Here is a 12,626-nt window from a genome sequence, read left to right on the forward strand (position 1 = left end):
ATCAGTCCTGGAATCATCAGAGGAGGGTACCAACTGAAGTCTTTCACTTGGTGAACAAGGCAAGCAGAAGCCAGAGGAGTAAATAAGTCAAAATAAATATACTTCTTGGAAGAGGGGAAGTTGTTGGATTCTACACTATAAAATGCATAAATGCATGGTTTATCTCACTATGCATTTTCCACTCTAAAATTAATACCTTGTGCAACTGAAGAGTCTTTTTCTGAAGACTTGCTTATTTTCATCAGTGAATGGTTTTACAGTGTGAAATATCAAGAAGCATTTTAAGATTGCATTCATTTTGTATGTTCCTCCTGATATACAAAATATATCATTTCTAAAAGTTTTTTTTTTATGTAATAGACTTGGTTCCCTAGCACAGTGAACTTTTCATTAAAGCCATGACTATAATTGAGTTTTCTTTCATGTCTTTAAAGCTTTTTAAAATTCATAAATTTTCTTATCATTTTTGCAGCAAAGCAAAAGTATTTCCAAATCCTTTTTGAATTTTGTGTTTAACATTAACATATTTAAAATGTTACAGAAATAGATGGAGTGGAATAAATGTTACATAAGAAAGTAAGAAAGTACTTGATTTTTGATGCATTTCAATATTGCAAATAGGTCAGTTATTCATATTAAATCAGTTCCATTACCTGTCACAGAACTGTCTATATTGTCCATACTGGATCCGGGTGTCTGGTCTAGTGCTCTCAGGGGCCTGGGGATTTCTAAAGCTTCCTCTTCATCATCAGCATCATCATCTGAAACATCTGTTTCCAAGTCAGAAATCAAGGCTCCTGACACATAACCTAATGGTGGAACTGGGGGCTGTGGGAGTGGATTATTGCTTTGAATGTGCCTAGAATTCAAATGGAAACAATAAAATGGGAAAAGCAGTCCATTAACATTCAAAAACATTGTAATAAGAATTAAATGGCATGCTATGGTAACAGTATTCTTCTTTTGTTCTTTTACTGTTGTCTTTTGAAACTCATTTCCAAGTCTGGCAATATCCCCTGTGTATCGTCACACTTAAGGGAAAGTAGTGCTGTCCTTGACTCCAATTGGAAGAAACAACAAGAAGCTCTGCTTTGGGGATTTTTCTAGACTCTGCCTCATAACTCTTCTCTTTGCTGACTTTATATGTTTTTACAGAAGTTAACTATGTCTTTGAGAATAATAGATTTCTATAAATTTTTCTAGTGAATTCTTGAATTTCAGTGTGGTCTCAGGACCCTGATATTTGTATTTTTTATCAGAAATGAGAGTGGTGTGAGGACTGCCCTTTCATTTTATACATGAGCTATTATTTCTGACATCATTTTAAACACATTAACTATAGCATGCAAGTGGTAAGCAAGTTGCCCATAGTTATGCAGATAGGAAGCAGGTTCACCTCCATGGTAACTGCCCCAACTTGGGCTGTCCTCAGTCAAAGCTCAGAGTATGGAATCAGAATCTGCCTAGAGGTGGGACTTAGGACCAATATATTTTAAAGTTCTCCATATGATTTCAAAACACACAAATTTGAGAACCCCTGAGCCAAAGTCTCTGCTTCACATGACTTAAAGTTGTGATTTCACCAGTTAACCTTGAGAGAATCCTATCACTCTTTAAGTAATTGGCTTCATTTTAACCAGTGATGTATCATAAAATAATTATGTGTAACAGGAGGTTGTCTTTAATCTTTAGAAAAAATGAGAAAATGTTCAAGACCCTCTTATCCTAAGGAAAGAGCATGTTTATACAGCTTTAAGTGACATACCTGTTTGAGAATCTCTTTGTATGTATAGTTAACTATGTTATATTTTAATATAGCTGTTATATTTTAAAAATAGTCAATTAACACTGAGAATAAGAGTCATCTCATAATCAACTTACTCTAGTAGCTAGAATTACCCTCCCATAAAAAGAAAGATAATATTATCTTTTAAAAAAGCTACCATGATTTCAAGCACAGGGTATAAATCAAGAGAACATAATTCAAAGAATGTCACAGAGATTTTGTTTTCAAGGGTGCAGGCCTATATATCACTATCTGAGAGAAAAACATTGGAAAAAACAACCAACCCTATAAAATTATGATCTACCATATTTGTACAAGATACCTATATGAATTGCATCTACAATTTATGAAAGTTTTTTAATAATTAGAAGAAAAAACTATAGATCCTGGTGTGGTGGCACAGGCTTGTAATCCCAGTGGTTCAGAAAGCTGAGGCAGGAGGATCACAAATTCAAAGACACCAATTTAGTGAGGCCCTAAGAAACTTAGAGACAACCTGTCTGAGGTGTGGGTGAGGGGGGCAGCTGAGCATGTGGTTTAGTGGTTAAGTGACCCTGGGTTCAATCCTTGGTACCAAAAGAAAAAAAAATGAAATTTGGGTTTTTAATCTATTCTTTATGATTTTAAAAAATGCATTTTCTGTTAGTACATTTGTTATTTTTCTGATTTGTTTAATTCTGCCCAAAGAGGGTCTTTTAATAACTGACACTGACCATAAGTGATTTGCAGAAGCTTGGATTTACATATTCACAACCACATGCAGAATTAATCACAGGCATTTTGAAGAATCCAAAAGGAGTCCTTCATCATGGCATTAAAAGTGAGTTCAAGGATAAGCTAATTGAAGCTAAATCAGTTGTAAATTAGAAGATTCCACTGTAGCCAAATAGCACTTTAGACTGAATTTCAGCAGACCTGAATTCTTGCTCTAGCTTACTCTCCAACTAGCTATGCAACTTTGGTCAAATTAACATTTCTGTAGTAGTTAAATCATTTTCTAAATGATTAGCGAGTATACAAAATCAAAATTTTGTCCCCATGTGTATAGTTTTATGAATATGTCTTGTGAATTTATATAAAAGGGCATTTCCATGTGCAGAAAACATGGATCCCTTGACTCAGTGAATATATTTACCATGTTTGTTTTGCTATATCAAACTGATATGCCCTTGTCAGTTCATCCAGGTGAGCCTGCAGCATGGGTTGCATCTCTACCCGTGGAGATGGAGTAAGAGTGGCAGTAGACTGTTGTCCAAAAGAGATAGCAGGAGAGGAAGCCACGCCTCAAACAGGTGGAGTTGGGACCCGATCATCATCTTCTTCCAGTTCATGTTCCATACCCTGGTGTAAGTATGTTTGTACTGGTAATGGTGGGCACCAACTATCACTGTCATAGCTGAAATTAGATGAGGAAAAATGCACATTAATAGACAAACAAAAATGGCTACACTGACAATAAACAGCAACCACACGGTGTCTAAAATGTTCTCTCAGTTTACTTCATCCTGATCACATTGTCAATGCTACTATAGTAAATCACCTAATTTGAAATTGTAATTACAACTGTTATCTCAGTATCTCAATTTATTCTTTAAAGATCTTTTTCGCTAATTGTTACCCCACAGTTACAAAAAGCAATAACTTCCCAACAAAGTTACTCATGTGGAAACACCAAATTGCTAATAAAAGACAATTAATGAATTTAGTGCTTGTAGACTTAACTGCTTCCTTCTCTTATGCACCAGCAGAATACATCAATAGAGCTGACTGACCATATAAGAAGTATCAGAGAACTTGATTTGCTTTTTTTTAAAGAGAGAGTGAGGAGAGAGAGAGAGAGAGAGTGAGAGAGAGAGAGAGAGAGAGAGAGAGAGAGAGAGAGAGAGAATTTTAATATTTTATTTCTTAGTTTTTGGCAGACACAACATCTTTTTTTGTATGTGGTGCTGAGGATCGAACCCAGGCCGCACGCTTGCCAGACGGGGGCGCTACCACTTGAGCCACATCCCCAGCCCCTTGATTTGCTTTTATTCTAGACTTATGACAACCTTTCTATTTGATATTCCAGTCATAAGACTTCATGACACAAATTATACTCAATATTAGTTTATTTCCCTTAATTTTATCAGTAAAATCAAATGCTTCTTCTTACATTGAGTGTTAAATTCAAACCAGAAAACAGAAGTTCAAAACCTTGCCCTACAAAATATATATTTTTTAAAAAATTGTTTTATTGTAGTAAAATATTTAATATGAAATGAACCTCATTGACATATTTTAAGTGCACAAAATACAATTATTTTAAATACTTATATTTCATGTTCAAATTACATCTAGAAACGGGATTATGGTCCAGGAATATGACCGTAATATGACCAGGAATATGTTTTTGTTGTGGTACAAAATAAGCAGAATTTCTACTTATACTTTTTCTGTAACCCTAATGTTTTCAGAAATCAAATAAGTCCTAATATACTTTTTTATAGATTTTTAAGTATAAGATAAGAATAATAAAGGATTTAATTGTTTTCTTAATTCAACATCTTAAATATCTCCTGAATCTGCCTCCTACATCTCCTCTTCCATAATTATTGATCAGTCACCTTCTATAAAATAGTTCACTAGCTTTCTGATTCTCTTTTCTTCTTTTCCACCCTATCTTTAATGCAGGCAACAGGATGTTAATTCACATCACACCTACACTTACGATCATAACTAATATGAGAAAAGTCAAAACTCATTAGCTGGCTTAAAAGATCCTTCCCCAATGGATTAATCTGTTATTTTAGCCCTGTTTCTCACTATTTCCCCAACATCAGCCTATTTTCTAATTTTTCCTAAACTCTGGGTCTGTGTATGACTGTTCTCAAATCATCTATCTGCCTGTGGGTTTCTGGTCACCTCAAAGGTGGTTAGTTTTGTGGAACCTTCTCTACCATTTCCATATACAACTGATTAGAATTTTATAATACCTACATTGTGGAACTACCCATGTTATATTGGGATTATTTGTCTCTGTCTCTTTTGTCCTATTATTCTGTGAGATCCTTAAGTCCAAGAACTATTTAATACTCTTCTCCATTGCTAGTGCTTAGTACCTAAAATTAGAATTAACTATCCATATCACAGCTATGCATAACTAGTCTTGATCTCCCTTATAAAAAAAAACTGTAACTCATATAGATCCACTGTAAGTTGAATATCTTCACTTGAGTAACATTTTAATCATTTTGTTAAAAACTGAATATATCATAAAAACCTGCATGTGGACATGTATAGCAGTTTTATTTATAAGTGCCAAAATTTGGAAGTAGCTAAGATATCCCCAGAAGTTGAATAAATAAACAGATACATCCAGACAATGGAATATTATTCAATGTTTAAAAGAATTGGGCTTCAAGTCATAAAAAGACATGGAGAAAACATAAATGCACCTTGGTAAGTGAAAGAAGTCAATATACAAAGGGTATAGATTGTATATTTCCAATTCCAGAACATTCTAGAAATGGCAAAACCATGAAAAGAGTAAAAACATCAGTAGTGCCAGACTCTGGGGAGTGAGAGATGGGCAAAAAGCAAAGTGGATTTTGGAACAGTGAAGATATTTTGTATGATTCAATAATGGTAGATACATGTCAACCTGAATCTGTCCAAACCACAAAATGTACCACATGATAAGTAAACCCTGTGGGAAATGATGCATTCTGGGAGATAATGATGTGCCAATGCAAGTTCATCAACTAGAATAATTGCACCAGCTTGGTGAGAGATGATAGGAGATTATGCATATGTGAAAGTTGGGATAAATCACTATGCTTTTCTTCATTTTTTTGTGATCCAAAAACTGGTCTATAAAAATAAAATCTCTTTTTAAAGTAACCCCAAATTTATCATCCTTTTTTCCCAAGAGTTATGTGTTAGGGTCCTGACTTTATTTCATATAGCATACAATTCAGTAGATTGATATTAAGTAAATTATTAAAAATACAGGGTACTATAGAATTGATTTGGAAGGCCTAATATTGTTTTGGGGTTGATCAAGGCTACAGTGATCACTAAAAAGAGAAAATTTTAAGTGACATATGTGGAAGGGAAATGGTTTTGGAACAATTCAGATAGTTTCCTAAATGGCAATATCTTCCAAAGAAAGAAAAAAAAATGGGCACAGGTGAAGCAGAGCACCACTTACATTTTTTTTCTATGAAAATATGAGAATGGTCTACCAATTTTATTTCTCTTATCTATTCTGTTTATTAAATATATTTAATCTTTAGTCTACCTTTAGGATAGGTTTTATAGTTTCTCAACATGAATCTTCTGCTCAAACTAAATTGGTTTGTCTCCTCTTGTCTACGTACTTTTCTGGTAGGTTTGTTCATAGAATCCAAGTTATTCAAATAAACTGGATGCCTCCAAATTTACCTATTTTAATCTGATAAATCCTCAAGCTATAGGTGAAATCTCATATCTTTATAAAGATTTCCTTGATGAGGCCAACTAGCATTGCTAAACTACTCTTCTTAACTGGTGCTGACAATATTTTTCTACATTTATTTGAAAATTGATTATGCACCATCTAATGTTCTTTCCAATGTTGGACTCTTTTAACACTTTAAATTATTTTTGTATTTACTTTTCACATGTTTATGGTATCTTTTTCTCAAGTGGATTTAAGCTACCTTAGAGTTATAACACGGAACTGTTCTTGTTCTGTTGCCCCTAACAGTATACCTTAAAAATAGTAGGTTATAAGCATATTTACTGATTTGAAATGAAAACACACAATTTGATTAATTAATAAAAATGCTTAGGTTTATTTTCTTACTTAACTTTAAATATCATATTATTAACTCAAACAAAAAAATATACAAGAAAGCTAATCATAAAATAATTGTCCTTTTTCAGTATAGAATGTGTTTACCATTGTAGTTCATCAATTAAATTTACATTTACTTTGTAAAATTCAGTAGAAAAGAGCACATTTATTTTTGTGTCAGAAAGTCATAATTGCACTTTCTTACATTGGTTTATTCCCATATATATTATACTTTTAAATAAAAAACTATATACTTAATCTTTCAAATGAAATTAGCCAGTTATCTCCTAAAATTTGTGTAGTCCATAAATAGTAAACTGTTCTTACTTTCAATAATCTACTAGAGATATACCTATGGAATGAAAACACAAGATGAACATAAGAGAAAGGAAAAGTGTATGGTATATGCATCACATGTGTTAAGGTAACAAAAAAAACATGGTAGTAAGTTGTATTAGATTCATTTTTATTATTCAAATAATATCAGGCAAAGAAGTGTCTAACCATTAAAACATTATTTTTAATACTATGTAAATGCATTGCATTGTGTATTAAATGACTAAAACATATTTCATCACCTATCTCACAAACATACTATACATTTTATCACCAATTCTTCTATGTCCTTTTTCAAAGTTACTCTAGAACTTTAATATACCAACTCTGTATATAAGTCTACATGCAGTATATAAGCAAAGCTGGGAACAGTCCATGGATTCAAAGTGATTTGTACCAACATTAGATAAATAAACAAAGAAGGAAAGAATATTCAAAGAAGAAAAATATGAAAGAATAGAGGAAAGGAATCTGGGATATAGTGCAAATCAAAATGGCAAAGAATTGTTCATCATCTCTGAAATAGTCAAGTCTTGATCCATTCCAGAGGAACATATATTTTAGGCTTAGTTCATGCAGCTACTAAGGAAGGATGAAAAGACTACAGATGTGCCTATGAAGTCTATAAAAATGTAAATCTGTTTTGATAGTTTCCTTCACATTTTATAATACACATCTTATTTGAGAGATAGAATTTCATCTTTTTCTTGTGTAACATTAAAATGAATAAAAATTCTCCTAATGCCAAACCATAGTTCTTCTGGTCAACCTTTCCTAGGGAAGTGCTTGTTCTTTTGAAATTCTGTCAGTGAAATATGAGGCGTCATGTTATGTCTTGACTGATGAATAATGATAAAGATGATGGCAAATCAATGCCGCATGTGAACTAACTTGTTAAAGGCCAAATACAAATATCAAATTACTAATAAAAAATACAATGAAGTTCAACACTAGCAAAAGCTTGCCAATCTCTAATTGCAATAACAAAGCAAAGCACCAGTTTTATACTTAATTACTATTCAATGCTTCCTAGCATCATGACTATAATAAAATGTATATATTTATAGTGAAGAACTAATACATTTTAACACTATTTTGTCTAACTGAAGATGCATATTGATGAGAGAGAACATTTAGCATTGTTACCATATTATTGAATTAACAATTAAATATTTTGTTATTTGGAAAATGCTTTGATAACTTTTGGTATTTAGTATTGTAAGGAAAGACTGGTCCAAGAAATGCTTAGAAAGAAAATTGCTGATTTCTAAACACTTAGAAATTATACTAAAAATTGTAACAAAAACTAGAGACTATACTTTCCAGATCACAGTTTTTATCAGCTAGGAATTGTGCCTAAATCTACTCCTTTCGCACCTAACCACTTTCATCCTCTTATTTTACTGCCTTAGCATTTTTATATCATATGATTTCTAGATCATATGCTCTGATATCTTGTATGTGATCCACCTGCAATCTCATGTCCTTCAGCATCATGTTCTCCAATCCATCATCTGTATTCAAAAATCAGAATTTTCCTATGGCATTAAGGATTCAAGATGAAAACTAAGACTCCATGTCAGATGTTGTCATACAAAATGTAGGTTAAAGCTCATAAAACCACATACAGAAGCCACCAATTGCTGAAGGATGCAGACAAGTAATTAAAATAAAGTGCTGAGGGTAGGGCATGGAAGCGGGTGGTACTGAATAGGGGCAACTAAGAGAAAAGCAGATACCTCTAACTAGAATAGGGCAGGGTTTCCAAAGGAAGACCAATGGAGCTATTTCTACTCTCATTTTCTCATCACACATAGTATTAATTTTAATTTTTTCTTTCCCCACAGAAATTTCTTTCCACTTGTTCAAATAGTGACCTTAGTATTGTTTCAATGCAGCTATTTATTAATGACCTATTTCTAGTACATAAGATCCATTAGATCAGAGACTTATTTCTTGTTCTCCTTTGTCCTTACTTTTTGCTCTATATCTGGCATCTAACAACCACCCAACTTGGCAATGTTCTTTATGAAGAAATGATTCAAGATTCACGGACATATTCTGCAGCTATCAGCTTTTTGAAGACTTACCTGCTTACCTGGCATCTATGATTATTCCTTGGGGTAGACAAATTATTATTTTGTATACAAAATTCCCCAAGAGCTCATTGTACAAAATCGTGTGTGTCAGAGAGAAAAAGACAGAGACAGAGAGACAGAGAGATGGAGATGGATAAGTGTTGTGAAGGGGGTTACTATCTAGAATGTGCTTTCTATCTTCCCCTCTGGGTCACAGGTCAGTTTTCCCTAGTAATTGTACATTTATCTTGTGTCTCCTATGTCTCTTCCAAGTACAATGCTTAGCACTTATTATACTTGATAGAAATATTTGTGGATTAAATTATCTATTAGGATGTTAGAAATAAAAGTGTCATAATCTGTATATCTCTGTAAGTAGTATAACTGCAGAATCCTTGATGGATAGAAGTAAAAATTATCAAAAGCAAAAAATTAATTCTAAAGTTTCTCTACTTTGAATATGAAGAAAACCTCAAGCCTAAATTATGAAGTTTTCACACTAAAATATAAAAAGATTCTATAGAAGTTCTCATCTGTGAAATAGTCAACGTTAATTTCATGAATAGCAGACTACAACCTGAGTCTAATAATATTTCCTTTTTGGTAGTGTGAGGTTTGCACATTAGAAAACACCAAAATGTAAAGATTATATGTAAAGGAACAATATCAGCCTCAGGTTAGTAAGTTTAATTTGTTCTTTTTGCATTGACTTTAAATATGTTTTCATCACAAACAATTGAAATAAAACCTACAATATTCTTTGAAAAAAAAAACCTAAAATAGAAGTAAATCTAATTCTGTGGTTAGTATTATTAACTGTTTAAGACCTAACCATTACTTTGAGCAAGAATGACTTTTTTTCAGCAAATACTAGGTAAAGTGATAAAAATTCAAAGGTAAATAAGGACTAAAATACATCCTAAATAAACTTCAAATATACATATGAATACATATACACATGCATGTAGATATATACATATACATGTATATGGTCAACAAATATAATTTACCTATTTAAAAAATCAAGTTGATATTATAGAAATCTTTAAAAAGGGATTTTTTTAATATCATATATTTTGGATGAATATTTAAACAAATTAAAATCCCCTTAAGAAATAAGTTTTTGCTTTATATCTTGATATTCTGAAAATGATTTTGTCAAAAGATAAAAGTCTGCAATAGCATATGTTATTTCATTATCAAATTAGTATTTCCAATTCTACTGCTAGATAAAACAAATCAAGTGATAAGTTTAGTACTCACTTTGATGGAATTAGTTTTATTTTAATGAGTAACTGGCCTTATTATATTGTACATATATTTCAAGTAGACTCAACAAAAAAAGAAAATAGAAAGAATTCCAAATTACCCATAATTTTTGTGTGATCTGTGTTTTCAATTTTATGCTTATAAAGTTTTAATAGCACTGCTTTCTCTTCATATTCATCTTTTAAATTTCATTCCCTCATTTTGTGATGATTCTGTTAAAAATGCAGACTGTAAAATTCTGTGTGATAATCTTTTCTTATGGAATATGTATCTTTGCTCTTCCTTTTCTTTTGCAGTGCTGGGGATTGAACCCAGGGCCTCACACAGGCTAAGCAAGAGCTCCAACACTGAGCTACACCTTCAGCCCTTATAGGTCTGCTATTTCTTTGCTCACAATTCATGTGAGACTAACACATTTATACCTTGAGGTAAATTAATTTCATATAAAAAATTTAATTTTTTTAAGTTACGGAAAGAAAGCATGTACCCTTAGCTGCCTATTTCATAGGTCAATATATTTCTAAAATATATAAATGATAATAATATGAACATATATGGGCACTATAATCCCAGAGAAATAAATAAAGTCCTTTGGAGGGAGAAAAAAACATACAAAAAATATGTGATGAGTGTGTGTGTGTGTGTGTGTGTGTGTGTGTGTATGTGTGTGATGTGTGTACATGTATACATACTATGTGTGTGTGTATATATATTTATATATATAATTCATGTTATATCTATACAGATGTGTGTGTGTGTATATATATATATATATATATATATATATATATATAATATATGGGAAAATAATGTTTTTGAAAGAAAACAAAAGCTATGACATAGAAAACAGTTATGAAAAGTACTCTGGGAACCTCAGAAGATTTAGAAAGCAGATAGAATAAATGATAAGTACATACATATGATATTTTTTTGAACCAAGACAAGATTTAAATCTATCATTCAAATAAACTGATATATATATATATATATATATATATATATATATATATATATATATATATATTCTAAGTAAAGAAAATTTATGCAAAGAAAAACTGTCTGTATTCTCTATTTTAGGTTACATAAAGGTCTAGTCAAAATAAACAGTGACCTAGGAATTATAAGGAAGACATAGGATTTATTCATACAGAAAAAGAGAATATATTCTTTTGACCTGTTTTTTTTCTTTCAAATAAAAAATTATCTGTGTCTGTGTTCAAAATCAATTAACACTTAAGCTTACAGAGGACACTAACTCTTGTTAGATGTTTCAAAAGAAAGAATCAGAAAACTGATCACCTTTAAAGGTCCTCAAAGGAAATTTTCTAACTTAAAAAGGTTTTGTTACAGAGTGTGCATTGGCTTGAACCTCTTTTATTGTCCCTGCCCCCAAATTCCCATCAGAGCTGATGATTAAAGTTCTACCCACTTCCCAGGTCCCTTCAATTATCCCATTGTGATGGCGCTCTACCGTGGTGCCCTGTTATGGCCAGACATCAAGTCATTAGAGAACTGCAAGGGATGATGAGGAAGATTATTTTAATTTCCTTTCAGCCCTTCTCAGGAGTGGCTCTTTAGTTCAAAGAGCTGTGGGTACTTGCTTTCAAACTAACAAGCAATATTATAAATGTAGGCTGCATTATCATGATTGCAGACAATCTGAGGCACTTGAAGGCCAAGGATTCACAGTCCTCAATATGTGCTGTTTTGTGTTTATCAGCTAAAAATACACGGACAGTTCAAACAGGAAAGAGGGAAAATGTAATGAACAGGGTGGGAGGGGAGCTAAGAAAGAACAAGAACTCAGGGCAAAAGAGAACAATAGAGAGTGGAATGCAAGCTGGGCCATTTTGTTGGTATATAAAATACCATTTACCCATTCTCTTGCTGTTCCACTCCATAGTGTTCCAGCTCTATGCCAGGAAGGGGTTGAACTGGGGGAGGAGGTAGAGGGACATTGGCCCAGGTTGATCCATTGTTTTTCTGTGGTTTAGAGGAGTTTTTATTTTTCCTCTTTTTTCCACCTTTCCCACCTGGAAATAATAATGCATTTATTTAGAGATGGTGAATATCAGAACGAACAGGCAATATCAGGTGGAAAGATGTATTTGTTTTCAAAATACCAGAATCGCTATGTTAGAGATGGTAAAAGCTATAAACAATGAAATTATATAATCAGAAACACATTTTTATAAATCACTCAAAATGATATTGTTTCTTTCCCATTGCATTAACTGCAGAGCTGAATAAACCAAAAACATGGCTGCTGTATCAAAAGAACATTTATTGATTTATTCATGTCTGCTGCCTCCACGTTTTCACTGTTAGAGGAAATAATGGT

The 12,626-nt window shown here is 32.4% G+C and overlaps 1 protein-coding gene across 1 annotated transcript in view; it reads right to left on the minus strand.

Moving 5' to 3' along the window:
• Positions 1 to 12,626, minus strand: part of LOC143640502 (roundabout homolog 2-like) — a 131,509-nt gene that overhangs the window by 75,278 nt on the left and 43,605 nt on the right. The window contains 3 exon segments of the mRNA XM_077108265.1: positions 654 to 859; positions 2,922 to 3,182; positions 12,162 to 12,318. Of these exon segments, the coding sequence (XP_076964380.1) occupies positions 654 to 859; positions 2,922 to 3,182; positions 12,162 to 12,318 (624 nt within the window).

The sequence above is a fragment of the Callospermophilus lateralis genome, unplaced genomic scaffold (genome assembly GCF_048772815.1).
Source record: "Callospermophilus lateralis isolate mCalLat2 unplaced genomic scaffold, mCalLat2.hap1 Scaffold_314, whole genome shotgun sequence".
Lineage (NCBI taxonomy): Eukaryota > Metazoa > Chordata > Mammalia > Rodentia > Sciuridae > Callospermophilus > Callospermophilus lateralis.